Source organism: Leopardus geoffroyi, chromosome C1 (genome assembly GCF_018350155.1).
Source record: "Leopardus geoffroyi isolate Oge1 chromosome C1, O.geoffroyi_Oge1_pat1.0, whole genome shotgun sequence".
In the NCBI taxonomy this organism is placed as follows: domain Eukaryota; kingdom Metazoa; phylum Chordata; class Mammalia; order Carnivora; family Felidae; genus Leopardus; species Leopardus geoffroyi.
The window spans coordinates 102,414,327-102,427,578 of NC_059328.1; the positions used below are offsets into that span (position 1 = coordinate 102,414,327).

Sequence of the window (13,252 nt, forward strand, 5' to 3'; positions counted from 1 at the left end):
TGACCCCGTGGGTCCTGGGCCATGGCCAGCCTGTCCTCTCTTGCCTGGTTGTACCCCACGAGTGCATCACTGCTCCCCAAGTGGTCGTCCTGCCTCTCCGAGACTCCCTGCTTGCCATGAATTTCTGAGCTCCACCTTCCCCCCGCACCCCCCCCCCCCCCACGCTGCTTTTGCATCTGTTGATGGTTAAGGGCCTGGGCCTCCCTTTGCACTCGGGGCCTGCTCCTCCTAATGTGTGAGCCCCACTTTCTCCAGCTCTAAAATAGAATAGTGCCAGCCTTTACTGTATTAGTGTGAGAGGTAAACCGGCGTTTGGAAAGGTTTAGCAACAGTGGCTCACTAAACGGCCACCGTTATTAATAATACCAATACTAAAATTAATAGTGACATCAGCTCCTCTCTCTCTCTCTCGCTTCTGACCAGACTATAGGGTACGACCCCATCATTTCGCCGGAAGTCTCGGCCTCCTTTGGTGTTGAGCAGCTGCCCCTGGAGGAGATCTGGCCTCTCTGTGATTTTATCACTGTGCACACACCTCTCCTGCCCTCCACCACGGGTACGTGTGTCCCTGCTGATGGGTTGGCCTCAGAAGCCACAGACCGTATCAGGGCGGGCCCTCCGTCTGGCCCTTCTGCAGACGCTAGTGACCAGGTCCCTCGGGCATGGCGTACGGTGATGCTTTGTTAGCCAGCCCTGCATCACACAGAGCAGGGGTGAGCTAGCTGAAAATGCACGGTATGAACTGGGTCAACATGTCCGACCAGTGATCCCACAGTGTTTTCCTGGGGCCGCTGCTGGCCTTTTTGGTTCTGGGGCCTGCTCAGTGCACGAATACCTCAGGCAGTACTAGGATGTTTCTAAACTGAGTTAGGCCTAAGTCTGGAGCAGAGACTTTTGCCCCAGAGCGTCCGAGAAAGGAGAGGTGAGACCAGAGAGGCTGTCGCCCTGCTGGAAGGAGGCCAGCGGGGAAGGAACTGGTGTGGGCAAGGGGGGGCCTGGTACTGGTGCCCGGATGCCAAGCACTGGCGCTGCAGTAAATCTCCTCCCTCCTTGTAGGCTTGCTGAATGACAGCACCTTTGCCCAGTGCAAGAAAGGGGTGCGTGTGGTGAACTGCGCTCGGGGAGGGATCGTGGACGAGGGCGCCCTGCTCCGGGCCCTGCAGTCGGGTCAGTGTGCTGGTGCTGCACTGGACGTGTTTACGGAGGTGAGTGCCTGGCAGAGGACAGGAGCGGTGAGCAGAGGGGCCCCGGGCAGAGAGCCCGGCAGGCACAGAGGCCTTTGGCTTAGGGTCTCTAGCACCTGTGGTAAACGGGACAAATCGTGTTGCCACAGATCACGCCCTTGTGATCTGAGGAGCCCTTGCAGAGCTTACTACAGAGACAGCCATGTTGTTTTTTGCAAAACTCAGATGTTAAATAGGACCCAATTCCTGGTCGCAGGCGCCCTCCACTGCTGCCATGTGGATAACTTCTGGGGAGACGGCGCCACAAATGAGTTCTGAGGTTGAGGACCTGGGGCAGAGAGAGGTCACTTGGGGCAGGGTGCAATGTATTGGTGCAGGTCTCTGATGAAATGAATCCCATTGCCAAGAAGACGTTCCACCCAGTGTCTGTTGGCTTATCCTCTCTTCAGGGAAGGAAACGAAGCCCGAGAATAATGGCCGGAAGTGTCCCCCTGGTCCTGAGCATGGGCTGCTCTTTCTGTCTCTCCACAGGAGAGCTGGAATGATGGATAGGGCATTTCCACTCGGATGCTGTTGGCCTCTCTCAAAAGCCCTGCCACCAGCATCAGAGATCCGGGAGAAAGAGCAGGGACTTGGGATTAGGAAGCTGGGGGTTGCTGGTTACTTGCGGTAGGGCCTTGGCGGGTCCCCAGCCCTCTCTGAGCCCTGGAGCACTCACTGTGTCTTCCCTGCCCAGGGACACGGTGCCTTGGGTTGGTACTCCTGGTCATCTTAACCAGACGGTAAGCTTCTCGAAGGCAGACTCACGCCTGGCCATCCCCCAGCCCAGCACCTTCCTCTTGCTGTCGTTGGCCTCCTCATGGCACTTGCTAATATGTGGACAGCACTCACAGGCCCAAGCGGCCAGACAAGAGACCTGAGTGATGTTCCCAAAGGCAGTGCGTTGTGCTCAGTGAGCCGAAGGGTGAGAGGGACACTGGAGGGTGGGCAGAGGGGCTCGGGTGGACCGCCTGTTGTGGTGACAGCCAGGATGCGACACCTGTGCAGAGAGCCTACTGTGTGAAGAGCTGACAGTCCGTGCTGCACGGATTCAGGGGAAAAACCAGTAACAGCAACACTGGCTGACAGCCTCCTGAGTTACTGGCACATAATCTGCACAGCAGTGTTACCGGATGGCTGGTATTAGCCCATTTTATAGATGATGAAACCAAGGCTCAGAGAAGTAGGCGGAGATTTACCCGAAGGCGCATAAACGGTGGAGCTGAGATGCAAATCCCATCCATCCTTCTGTCCACTCTGCCGTGGCGGGACATTAATGAGGAAGCCGGGCCTGGAGACCAGCGACCTGGCAAGACTGAAGTAGAAGGCGTCGTCACCCCTGCCCTTCTCTCCAGTTTCCCTGGGCAGCCAACCAAGAGGTGTCTCTTTCTGGGTAGGAGCCACCAAGGGACCGCGCCTTGGTGGACCACGAGAGCGTCATCAGCTGCCCCCACCTGGGTGCCAGCACCAAGGAGGCCCAGAGCCGCTGTGGGGAGGAGATTGCCATCCAGTTTGTGGACATGGTGAAGGGGAAGTCCCTGGCAGGGGTGGTAAGTATGGCCAAGTGGGGCTGGAGCCCAGGGCTCGGGGGGGAGGAGCAGGAGCGGGGCATCTGGTTTTGGGGAGTGGTGAGATCTCCTGTGAGCAGTAGTGTGCCGATCTGATTCTGCTCTGGGAGCAGAAGATAAGGAGTCCCCTGAGCCAGGCCTGCGGGTGGGGTGGCAGGAGCCACCCTGTCCCAGCCTTGGTAGCTACAGCCGGGCCGTGGGGAGCCGGCTCGGCACTGCTATATTGTAGCCTTGCTGCTGAGATTGCTGCTTTTCCCAGGGTCTGGGCTCCGGAGAAACGCTCCTTTGTAATCCACAAGCCTCGGGAATGAAGGAGTGTGGCCTGGGTGATGCTGGATGATGCTGGATGCCGTGGGGAGTGGCAGCTGGGGACCCCGCCGGTGGAGAAGCTTGTCAGGGTCCTTTCTCACCTCCGAGGCCTGAGTGCTCCTTGTCCCATGTCCACCTTAGAACTCTGGGCGGGACGAGTCCCCAGTCCCAGAATGAACCCCCCCAAGCCCCCTCTCTTTCCCCAAATCATGGCCTGGTATCCCTACTTCCTCTCTTAGCTCATACTCAGCCCTTCCTGGCACATTTTGCCTCCAAGCTTAACTTAACTTACTTCCGGTCCCATCTCAATCATCCAGTGAGTACCAGAATCTGTCCTAACCCTCTGGGGACACCGATGACTAAGGAAGGCATAGCTCTCTTTCAGGGGGGCTTGCCATCCCTTCACAAAGACTTGCTTGACCTTTCCAGTCCAGTTTCAACCCATTGGCAATGGACCATATTCTCCCTTGTTAAGATCTCATGAGTTTATATCTTTAAGTTCTGTATCACTACTCCAGAAGGGAGCCAAGATTGGTCCCCGACCTTCCTGGCTGAGCCTCAGCCTGGGGATTTTCACAGCCGAGGATGGAACCATAGCAGGAGAGACACAGGATGCTTTGTTCAGCCCACCAGCCCTGGTTTGATACCCCAGCTTTCCGGGCCACCCTGCCGTCTACACCCTGAGGGAGTAAGGGAGCCAGCTGCTCCCCTGAAGGACCGACCCGATCCCCCGCCCCCAGGGCCAGCCTGGTGGTCAGCGACCACACTTGGCCAGCCCATCTGTGTGCCTCTCCCCTATGTATTCTGCGTCACTTGGCTCCCCAGAGTGGGGGGCACTTTCTCCCTTTGCACATCTAGTTTCTGAGCAGGTCCCCCCAGGTGATGCGCTGGGACCTGGGCTGAGGCCTGGACAGTGGCCAGTATCCACCAACTGGGGCTGGGCTTTTCCCTTTGTAGCCCTTTGCCAAGCATGCGTGTGCCCACCTGTCACAGCCCTTCGGAGTTCCCATGGTGTCATTAGGTCATGGTGGCATTCCAGGCCTTTTCATGCTGGGGGCTCCTTACCACCAGCTCCATCAAATGGAACCACAAGCTATTCCCATCTTATATCAGAGGTAAACTCTCTTGGTCAAAGTAAACTTGGGCAAAAATTTTTTTTAAATTATTTTTAACGTTTATTTATTTTTGAGAGAGAGCGCAAGGCTGGAAGGGACCGAAAGAGAAAAAGACACAGAATCCGAAGCAGGCTCCAGGCTCTGAGCTGTCAGCACAGAGCCCGATGTGGGGCTCAAACCCACGAACTGTGAGATTGTGACCTGAGCCGAAGTCTGAGGCTTAACCAAATGAATCACCCGGGTGCCCCTAGACTTGGGAAAATTTAAGTCTCACGCAAAGCAGCTGGCTGTCCTGCGGTAGGCTTTTGGAAAGAAAGACATTTGTGTCACATGGGAAATCTCTCCCCATGCGTCCACTTCAGTTTCGTTCTGTCCTAACCTTAGACACAGACTAACAGTAGGGTGAGGCGCCTGACTCTTGGAGCCCTCCCGCTTGTTCTGTGACCCTGCAAGGAGCACCCCCAGGTTGGGTTCCGCAGGGGCTGCCCAGAGGACACTTTCCTCCACGTCCTGCAGGCTCAGCCCAGCCCGCTGGCAGGTGGCACTTCCGCTCTGCTCCTGGCCACTGGGCCTGCCTCGTCCCACCTCCTGGTTCACTGCTGCTCTTTTCTGTGCCCCTTGGAGAGGAGCAGGGGAACCCTGCCACAGGAGCCCTTGAGCCAGGATGCTGCCCGCGCAGAAGGGTCTGGTGGGAAGCTCTGCCCCCTGGCTGTTTCCAACATCAGCAGCCTGTTTGATTTGGATCGAACCCCAGGTTTCAAATTAAATCCTTCTTCAATTCTTTGGTTCTTTTTACACGTTGAGTCACCAAAGTGGCCAATGCTTAATTTCAGAGCCAGACCATCTTTTTTCTTTTCTTTTCTTTTTTCTTTTCTTTTCTTTTCTTTTCTTCTTTTAAGTTTATTTATTTATTTTGAGAGAGAGTGCACACGCAGGGAAAGGACAGAGAGAGAGGGAGAGAGAGCATCCCAAGCAGGCTCTGTGTTGTCAGCACAAAGCCCTACACAGGGCTCAAACTCACAAACCATGAGATCACCTGAGCTGAAATTAAGAGTCAAATGCTTATCCAACTGAGCCACCCAGGTGCCTCGCTCTTTTTTTTGGGTAGAGTTTATTTACAGAGCCAGACCATCTTGAGCCACAAAATGGAATCAAAATTCTGACCCAGGACAAGCTGGCTTTGTTATCAAGTTCCTGGTTGGGGGTCCAGACCTACCCTAGACTTCTACCTTTAAAAAAAATTTTTTTTAACATTTATTTATTTTTGATAGAGAGAGAGAGAGACAGAGCACAGCAGGGGAGGGGCAGAGAGAGAGGGAGACACAGACTCTGAAGCAGGCTCCAGGCTCTGAGCTGTCAGCACAGAGCCAGGCATGGGGCTCGAACTCATGAACCACGAGATCATGACCTGAGCCGAAGTCAGATGCTTAACCGCCTGAACCACCCAGGTGCCCCTAGACTTCTACCTTTAGAAGGACACATGGCTTTTGCCCCCTTTAGCTGCCCAGGTTGCCTTGTGGTGGGCCAACGTTTGAAAGGTGATAGGATCATCAAGAGTATGTGAAGTCAACTTCACAAATTGTGATATTTGGTCAAAGTGATTAATGACCATGTACACACTCTTTTAATTGAGGTATAAAGTAAACAGGAAGGCATCCTGGAACGACCTACCACTCTAGGTCCAAGTGATCTGTGACTTGCCATACAGCTTACATCAAAGACCCACCTTCCTACTGTGCCGTCCGGACCCTTCCCCAGCACAGGAAAGACCAGTCTCCCACGGCGGAGGGGTGAAGCTGGCACTGTTCAGGGAGGGAGACATTCCTTTATCCCCCTTCTGGAGATTTGGAATGGTCTTAGCCTTTTGTGTGCTTTTCTGGCTCTACAGCAATCCCCAGCAAGTTATTGTCTTGGTGGCTGATGGAAGTTGCCTTCCCTCCCAGCCCCTCAGGCACACGAAGCAAGGATGGGTCTGTGCCTTGTGCTGTCTACGTGGAGCTGTGGTTGGTAGCTGAGGTGGGCAGACGTTTGCCCCTCCTTTTCCTGACCTTAGCTCTGCTCCCCTTTCTGTGCAGGTGAACGCCCAGGCCCTTACCAGTGCCTTCTCTCCACACACCAAGCCTTGGATTGGTCTGGCAGAAGCTCTGGGGGCACTGATGCGAGCCTGGGCTGGATCCCCCAAAGGGACCATCCAGGTGGTAACACAGGGTGAGCTGGGGACACTGCAGAGGGAGGGGAAGAGGGTTGTGTGTGCAGCAGTTCAGTGACAGTGAGGGACTGGGAAGCAACTTGACCTGGTCTTGTGACCCCATGTCCCACGTTATGTCCGCATATGGCTCACTTGCTACCCAGTGGGGACAGAGGGGAGGGGCGCAGAAAAATCACTGGGAAATACATGTGATTTTCACAAGTCACGTTTATATAGTATTTTTAAGATGTAGGTGTTCTGGGTGCCAGAGAAACCTCCACAAGAGACAGAGTTTCACATGAGAGGCCACAGGATTGGTGGAGGGAGTCCCAGATTAAGCGACAGGACCTTTGATTCTGGGTTTGGCCCTGTCGCTTACCTGCTGTGTGACTTTCCTTTCTCTGAGCCTTGGGTTCTTGAAAAGTGAGAGTTGGGGTGGGCGTGCTAGACGAGGCGGTGGGACAGTTCGGGCTCTGTGACATAGTAAGGTGGGTCCTCGGGCAAGCCGATGGCCCTGGGGAGCAGTTGATCAGCTGGGGAGTGGGCATGAGGACAGTACTTGAGGTCTGCCCTCAGGCTTCAGCCACTTTTGCAGTGGGTCCAGCTTGTGCGGATGTGGTGAGAGATGGGGGAGGAGTCTAGCTCCCCAAACCCTGCCGAGGCTTGCCCCCCACTATGGCCTGCTATGCATCTGCTCACTTGGGGAGAGGTCGGGGGTGGTTAGACCCTGAGCACTGCCAGTAATAGGCAAGGTCAGAGCCAGGGGATCCCCGGAGAAAACAATGCGGGGAACTGGGTGGCAGTTACTGGCTCTCTGCCCTCCAGAGGGAAGCAGAACTGCCCCGGGCAGGGTGGGGGGTGGGGGGGGACAGGGCAGCGAGGAGGCCGAGACCCAAAGCTAGGCGCCAGTGGTCTCCGGCCCGCGGCTCCTGTGTTGTTCACCAAACAGTGATTTTATGATAACTTCTCCGTCCCCAGGAACCTCCCTGAAGAATGCTGGGAACTGCCTGAGCCCCGCGGTCATTGTCGGCCTCCTCAAAGACACTTCCAATCAGGCGGATGTGAACTTGGTGAACGCCAAGCTGCTGGTGAAAGAGGCTGGCCTCAATGTGTGTGCCCCTCACCCCCCCTTTCCTTTCCCTCTGGGCCCTGCCCTTCTCTCCCTACCTTTCCAGAATATGCTTACAGCCCCGCTCATTGAGTGGGAGCCCCGAGTGTAGGCCCCGTCGTTGACACTGACCGTCTGTAATAGGCAGCCATCGTTTCTCTGTCCGCCTGCCTCTGAGTGCTGCTGAGTGAACCCAGCCCTCCTGATAGTGCTTTGTGTATAAGTGCCCCATGAGAATGGGAGGCCGGAGCAGCACCCCTATTTTACAGCTGAGGAAGACGAGGGGCCAGGGTACATCTGGCTGGAGGCTGGGAGGTAGACCAGCAGTCTCTGACTCCTCTTACCATAGCACCCAGTTTCTTTCTTTCTTTTTTTTTTCTTTTTTTCTTTTTTAACATTTGTTTATTTTCAAGAGACAGAGTGTGAGTGGGGGAGGGGCAGAGAGAGAGGGAGACACAGAATCCCAAGCAGGCTCCAGGCTCCAAGCTGTCAGCACAGAGCCTGATGTGGGGCTCAAACCCACCAACTGTGAGATCATGACATGGGCTGAAGTCGGACGCTTAACCGACTGAGCCACCCAGGCGTCCCCATAGCACCCAGTTTCTTGATTAGCTTGCAAATTCTGGAAGCTTCCTACACGGCCCTCATGCCTCCCCTTTGGTGTCTTCCCCTCTGCTTCCCTTTTTAGGGCACAGCCTGCATTTCTCAGCCAGAGGGAACTCCCATGGCTCCTCTCTTCTTCTCCTCCTCCACTAGGCTGGGGAGTCTGTGCAGGAAGCGGTGGGCAGGGCGGGCCGCCCCCTTTCTCCTCCTTCCCAGCTCCCAGCCTTTGCCCGCACCTGGCAGATCTCTCCTTGCCCTCCCTTGACGGAGGCCGTTGACTGTCCCAGGAAGCTAATGCTCAGGGACACCTGACTGGGCCCATTGGCCCTCTCCTCCGGCCCTGAATCGCTGAGCATGTTGACCGGCCTGGAGCGCTACAGATCAGCAGTGAGGTGGACACAGAGGGGGGATGCAATGCAGCCGGCAGGCATAACGGAGCCCCCTTGCCTTCTCCCCGCAGGTGACCACCTCCCACAACCCTGCTGGGCCAGGGGAGCAGTGCTGTGGGGAAAGCCTGTTGACCGTGGCCCTGGCAGGTGCCCCCTACCAGACTGTGGGCTTGGTCCAGGGCACCACGCCAGTGCTGCAGGCGCTCAACGGAGCTGTCTTCAGGCCAGAGGTGCCTCTCCGCAGGGGTCTGCCCCTGCTCATCTTCCGGACTCAGCCGGCTAATCCTGCGATGCTGCCCACCATGATTGGTGAGGAGGGGTTCGTAGGGCTGGCCTGTGCCCTTGAAGCAGGGGCGAGTGTGTGTGTGGCACGGGACTGGGGTGGGGGGGGCGGTGGTCTCCCCTGGCATTGGGCTCCCTGGACCTTTGCCTCCTGTAGCCCCTCTCTGCCCCTCAGGGCATTTCTGGATCTGCAGCACACAGTGGGGGGGGGGGGGGGGGGAGGGGTTCTGTCCTGCCAGTTCCCAGAACATTTGGGAAGTGGATACAGAGTTCAGAGAGAAAGTGCCTTATCCCAGGTCACAGAGCCGTGGGCCGGCCGTAGGACCCCAGAGCCCCTACTGACTGACCTGCTCACCATATTAAGCACACAGTGTGGACGTGCCTGGAGAGGTGGGTCCCAGGCCTCTGGGCCCAGGAACTCTGAGTCTTTGAGTGTGGCTCTCCTGCCTGCGGGCCGGACGGCAACCAAGCCTGCGTAGACATCCGCTCCGGCAGTCATGAGCATCTTGGACCTGCCCAGGCCTCTGGCACCGGGACACTGGGAGTTTTGGAGCCCTTCCAGGTTTGGCTGAGTGCATCCACATACCTCAAAGGGCCTAATTTCACCATCCTTGCCAGCTGGCCAGAGGCACTTTCCTCTGCTTTTCTCCTTTGCTGTTGGTCCAGATAAAACCGACAACAAGCAAGTCAGGAGAAGGCTCGAAATCTGTGCCTGGATCTTCCCTTCTCTGCCTTGCCTGATGATCAGGGTGTTCCTAAAGAGTCTCTGGATAACAAGGGAAGCTGGGCAGGTGCCCTGGTGAACTGTCCCTTAGCTCTTTGATTCTGAGACTATCACCCCCCATTGCAACTTTGATCACAGGAATCCAGGACTTCCAATCCTGCTCCCTGCCTCTTGCTTCTTCCCCCATGCCCCGTGCCAACCAGGAGTTTGTCTGTCTACTTCCCAGGCCTTCTGGCAGAGGCAGGAGTGCAGCTGCTGTCTTACCAGACCTCGATAGTGTCAAATGGGGAGACCTGGCACGTCATGGGCCTCTCCTCTCTGCTGCCCAGCCTGGACGCGTGGAAGCAACATGTGACTGAGGTTTTCCAGTTCCAGTTCTGAGCCCTGGGGCTTTTCTGAAGAAAACCTGCCCACCGTGACCAACAGAGAGAGGAGATCCACATCTTTCGGGCCGACACTGCTTACTCTGCAGACCTCAGCTGACCTCTGTAGAGCAGTGAGAACCACCCAATAAAAAGCCTACCCCAGATCTCCAATGCGCTGCTGTTATTACCCTGAAGAGCCACCAGAGGGCACCCGCAGGCAGCCGTGGGCAAGGTTCGGCTGCAGGAGGGTAGTGGGTGTGGGGGGAGATTGGCGTGAGCAAAGTGCATGCCTGGGTGTGTGCTCAGAAGAGGGATCCCTCTCTTGTCTGTCTCTCAGGTTACTCAAGCGCATTTTTTGCAGGTAGAAAACTCGGTATTTCAGAATCCTGTGGTATTTCAGATCCCTTCCATCTGGGAGTATACGTGCACGTGAAAAAACAGAATTCCTCAAACGGGCACGTTACGCACGCAGGCTAGGTGATTTGCCTAGGAGGAAGCTTAAAATCCAGACCATTCCCAAAGAAGTCACCATTCAGTGGGAGGGACAGCACACAGAGGCCACTGGGTGTTCTGAGGTGTGTATGAATTCATGTTGAGTCCAGAAGAGGCATGATTTGAGCTGAGGGTGATATCCCTGAGGTGTTCAGAAGGTTTCATAAGGGGAAGAAAGTAAGTTAAGGTATGAGGCGTGAGAATACTTGCGATTTCACAAAGCCAGCTCAGAACGGGTTGGACAGTGTATTCTTGGCTTTAAAAAAGAAAAAAAAAAAGATGGTTTTCACGAAACATGACAGAATGGCACTCTCTGACCCTAAGGGTTTTACCTTTTGATGGTTCCTCCCCTTTAGGAGGAGATGACCTATACCTACCTTGGGCCCAATAGCATCTGTTTTTGAAGCTCCCATCTGAACTGAGAAGGCCTGGCCCAGGGCTGCTGGTGGGCATTCGCGGGAGCGACCCCCCACTATGGCCTCTTGAGTGCTGTGATTGAGTGAAAGGCCCAGGGGAACCACCAGGGATGGTGGCTGTGCTGTGTCTGCAGTGCTCCGAGAAAAGGGTGGGCCTTCAAGGAATGTCTAATTCTCCTAAACCTTTGTTTTCTCATCAGGAGGAGGGATGGGTGCCTCAGAACCCCAGTGAGGATTAAAGCGATTAACATGGGGTTTCTGGGAAGTGCACTTGGTAAATACAAGTTTCTTCATCCCTTTCTTTGAGAGTAGACGGCAGGTCTCCCTCAGTCTCTTTCACAGAATCCCATGCACCAACGTGGCCCTTGAGGCCACCGATCCTAGAAAAATAGGCTGAAAATGATCAAGTTCCAAAGTGCGTTGAAATTCGAACTCAACATTCAGCCTCGGTGTTTTTCTTCAAAACTCTCTGGACACACCGTACTTGGTGCTCAAAGGTGGTCAGAACAACTTCTGGGAACTCTAACTACTGGAGCATCTCTAAGTGGCTTTCTAGCCTTGGTGGCATGAAAAGGCATGGGACAATTTCCTTGCATCGTCTTGTCCCACGACCATCCACATAACTCCCAGATCCATAAAAGCAAGACTTGCAAACCCAGCTGGCGCCACACAGAGGATGCTGTTTATTCCTCGGTGTTCTCTGTGGTTTGTGGCATCTCTGTACACCTCCCTTTGGAGAGCAATGTCATTCTTGTGTATCTTGGCCTGGAAGGAGAGGCGTGCCTTCAGCTCTCTCATGGAAGCAGTGGGCCGGCCAGTCTTCACGTCTGTGTTGATGCGTCATGTGATGCATTCCTGCTCGAGGCACCTGTAATGTGGCTTGGTGCCCTTACCTAGTGATCCTTTCATCCTCTTTCCTGCTCCAGGTCACCCAGGGCAATTTTTTTTTTCCTACACAGGGAAATTCTTTACCCGCCAACCCTCTGTGGACAAATAAACCAATGATAGTAGCAGACTTTAGGATGAACGTGGGACAGGGCAACTGAAAATCCTTCCCTCTTGTGCTGACCTTCCATAGGTGGGGAGGGCTCTTTTCACAGCCAGCAGGTGTCAGTTTCAAGGAAGTGCTCCCAGAGCCATGAGAGGAAGGCCCAGTGCTCTCAGTGAAGGAGGGGACTTGCATGGGGCCAGGAACCTCTGTGCAGTAGATGCAATGACCAATGACATCCTGGGTGCCCTGGGTTGAACCAGGGCTGATAATCAGCTGGTGTCCAAGGGCACAGGCGGCATCTATTCAACTGGTCGGCATCCTGATATCCTCGTTGTTAAATCTTTTTATGATCACGCCCACATTGTGTTCACATGACTCCTGAGTGGAGGCAGGCACCAGCATCGGGTGATATGGAAGGTTCTGGTTGCTCAGGCCAGCAGAGGCAGTTTCAGCACCAAGACCCCACAGTGAGGTCCGTTTGGATAAAAGGCAAGGAAGGCCCAGAAACTCTGATCTCAAGAACTCTGGTGAGTAGGGTTTTTTTCCCCACGCCTACAGACGCCACTCCAGAGACCTTAGGAAAGGCATATGTTGTCCCGCCAGGATTGCCAACTAGACTAAGGGCCTCCAAACAGCTTGCCGAGGGGGAGCAGGCAGCAGGGTTCAGCAAAGAGGGGCTGCTGAGCCGTAGCCCCAGCTGGTGTAACCGGAGGAGTTCAGCACACGCCCGGAGAAGGCTGGGAAGTCAGCTGATGCTGTGTTAGCTGCTCAAATCGGGGTTCATCTCAGATTTTCTGGTGCCTCTTGTGACATGAACGGCCTTGGGCACACAGTGAAGTGAGCTGGCTCAGCATCTCATTCCCACAGGCCCCGTGCCCCGCTATCCCTAGCACCTCCCCTGCCAGCCGGCCCTGCTCCCCAACAATGGAAACCATCTTCTCTGCCTCATAGCACCCCTTTCTCACTGGAACAGCTGAGGAAGCTTTCTAAAAGGCCCTTTGTCCTTCGTCCCCGTCTCGCACTTCTCTCAGCTCAATCCCACCTCCCTGAACCACTGCTATTTTATGAGGACCCTAGAAAAAGCAGTGCCCTAACCCAAGGGGGTACAAACCATCTTGTGGTGGAAAAATTCCCTGGTAGCTACCAAAATTCTTTTTTTTTTTTTTTTTTTTTTTGGCTGGAGGAGTAAAAAGCATGCTGTATTAACCTCTGTCCTGTATTTATTGCCCCAGATAACACTGGCAAGGCCTGAACAAGGAGCTTTGGTTGCCCTTGAAGTCATTTCTAGCCTGTTCTGCGTGGTGGCATCATTAGATCAGGGAAGGAAGCTGGGTGCAGAAGCTATTTCCCCTAAGCCTCTCAGAGAGTGGAACTGGACGGAGAGAGGGAGGGTGTGAGGTGTGTGCTTAGCAGTTTTACAGCTGTGGGCGGGGGGGGGGGGGGGGGGAGCGGTGTGGTGAGGAGACTGGGGGCCGCAGA

General features: G+C 55.0%; 1 protein-coding gene across 1 annotated transcript in view; it reads left to right on the forward strand.

Moving 5' to 3' along the window:
• PHGDH (phosphoglycerate dehydrogenase) overlaps positions 1-10,038 on the forward strand; it is a 32,910-nt gene extending 22,872 nt beyond the window's left edge. The window contains exons 6-12 of the mRNA XM_045478840.1: positions 424-556; positions 1,057-1,205; positions 2,621-2,773; positions 6,291-6,423; positions 7,382-7,512; positions 8,575-8,812; positions 9,736-10,038. Coding sequence (XP_045334796.1) covers positions 424-556; positions 1,057-1,205; positions 2,621-2,773; positions 6,291-6,423; positions 7,382-7,512; positions 8,575-8,812; positions 9,736-9,890 — 1,092 coding nt within the window. The 3' untranslated portion in view covers positions 9,891-10,038. The remainder of the gene's footprint in view (positions 1-423; positions 557-1,056; positions 1,206-2,620; positions 2,774-6,290; positions 6,424-7,381; positions 7,513-8,574; positions 8,813-9,735) is intronic.
• Positions 10,039-13,252: the final 3,214 nt, after the last annotated feature.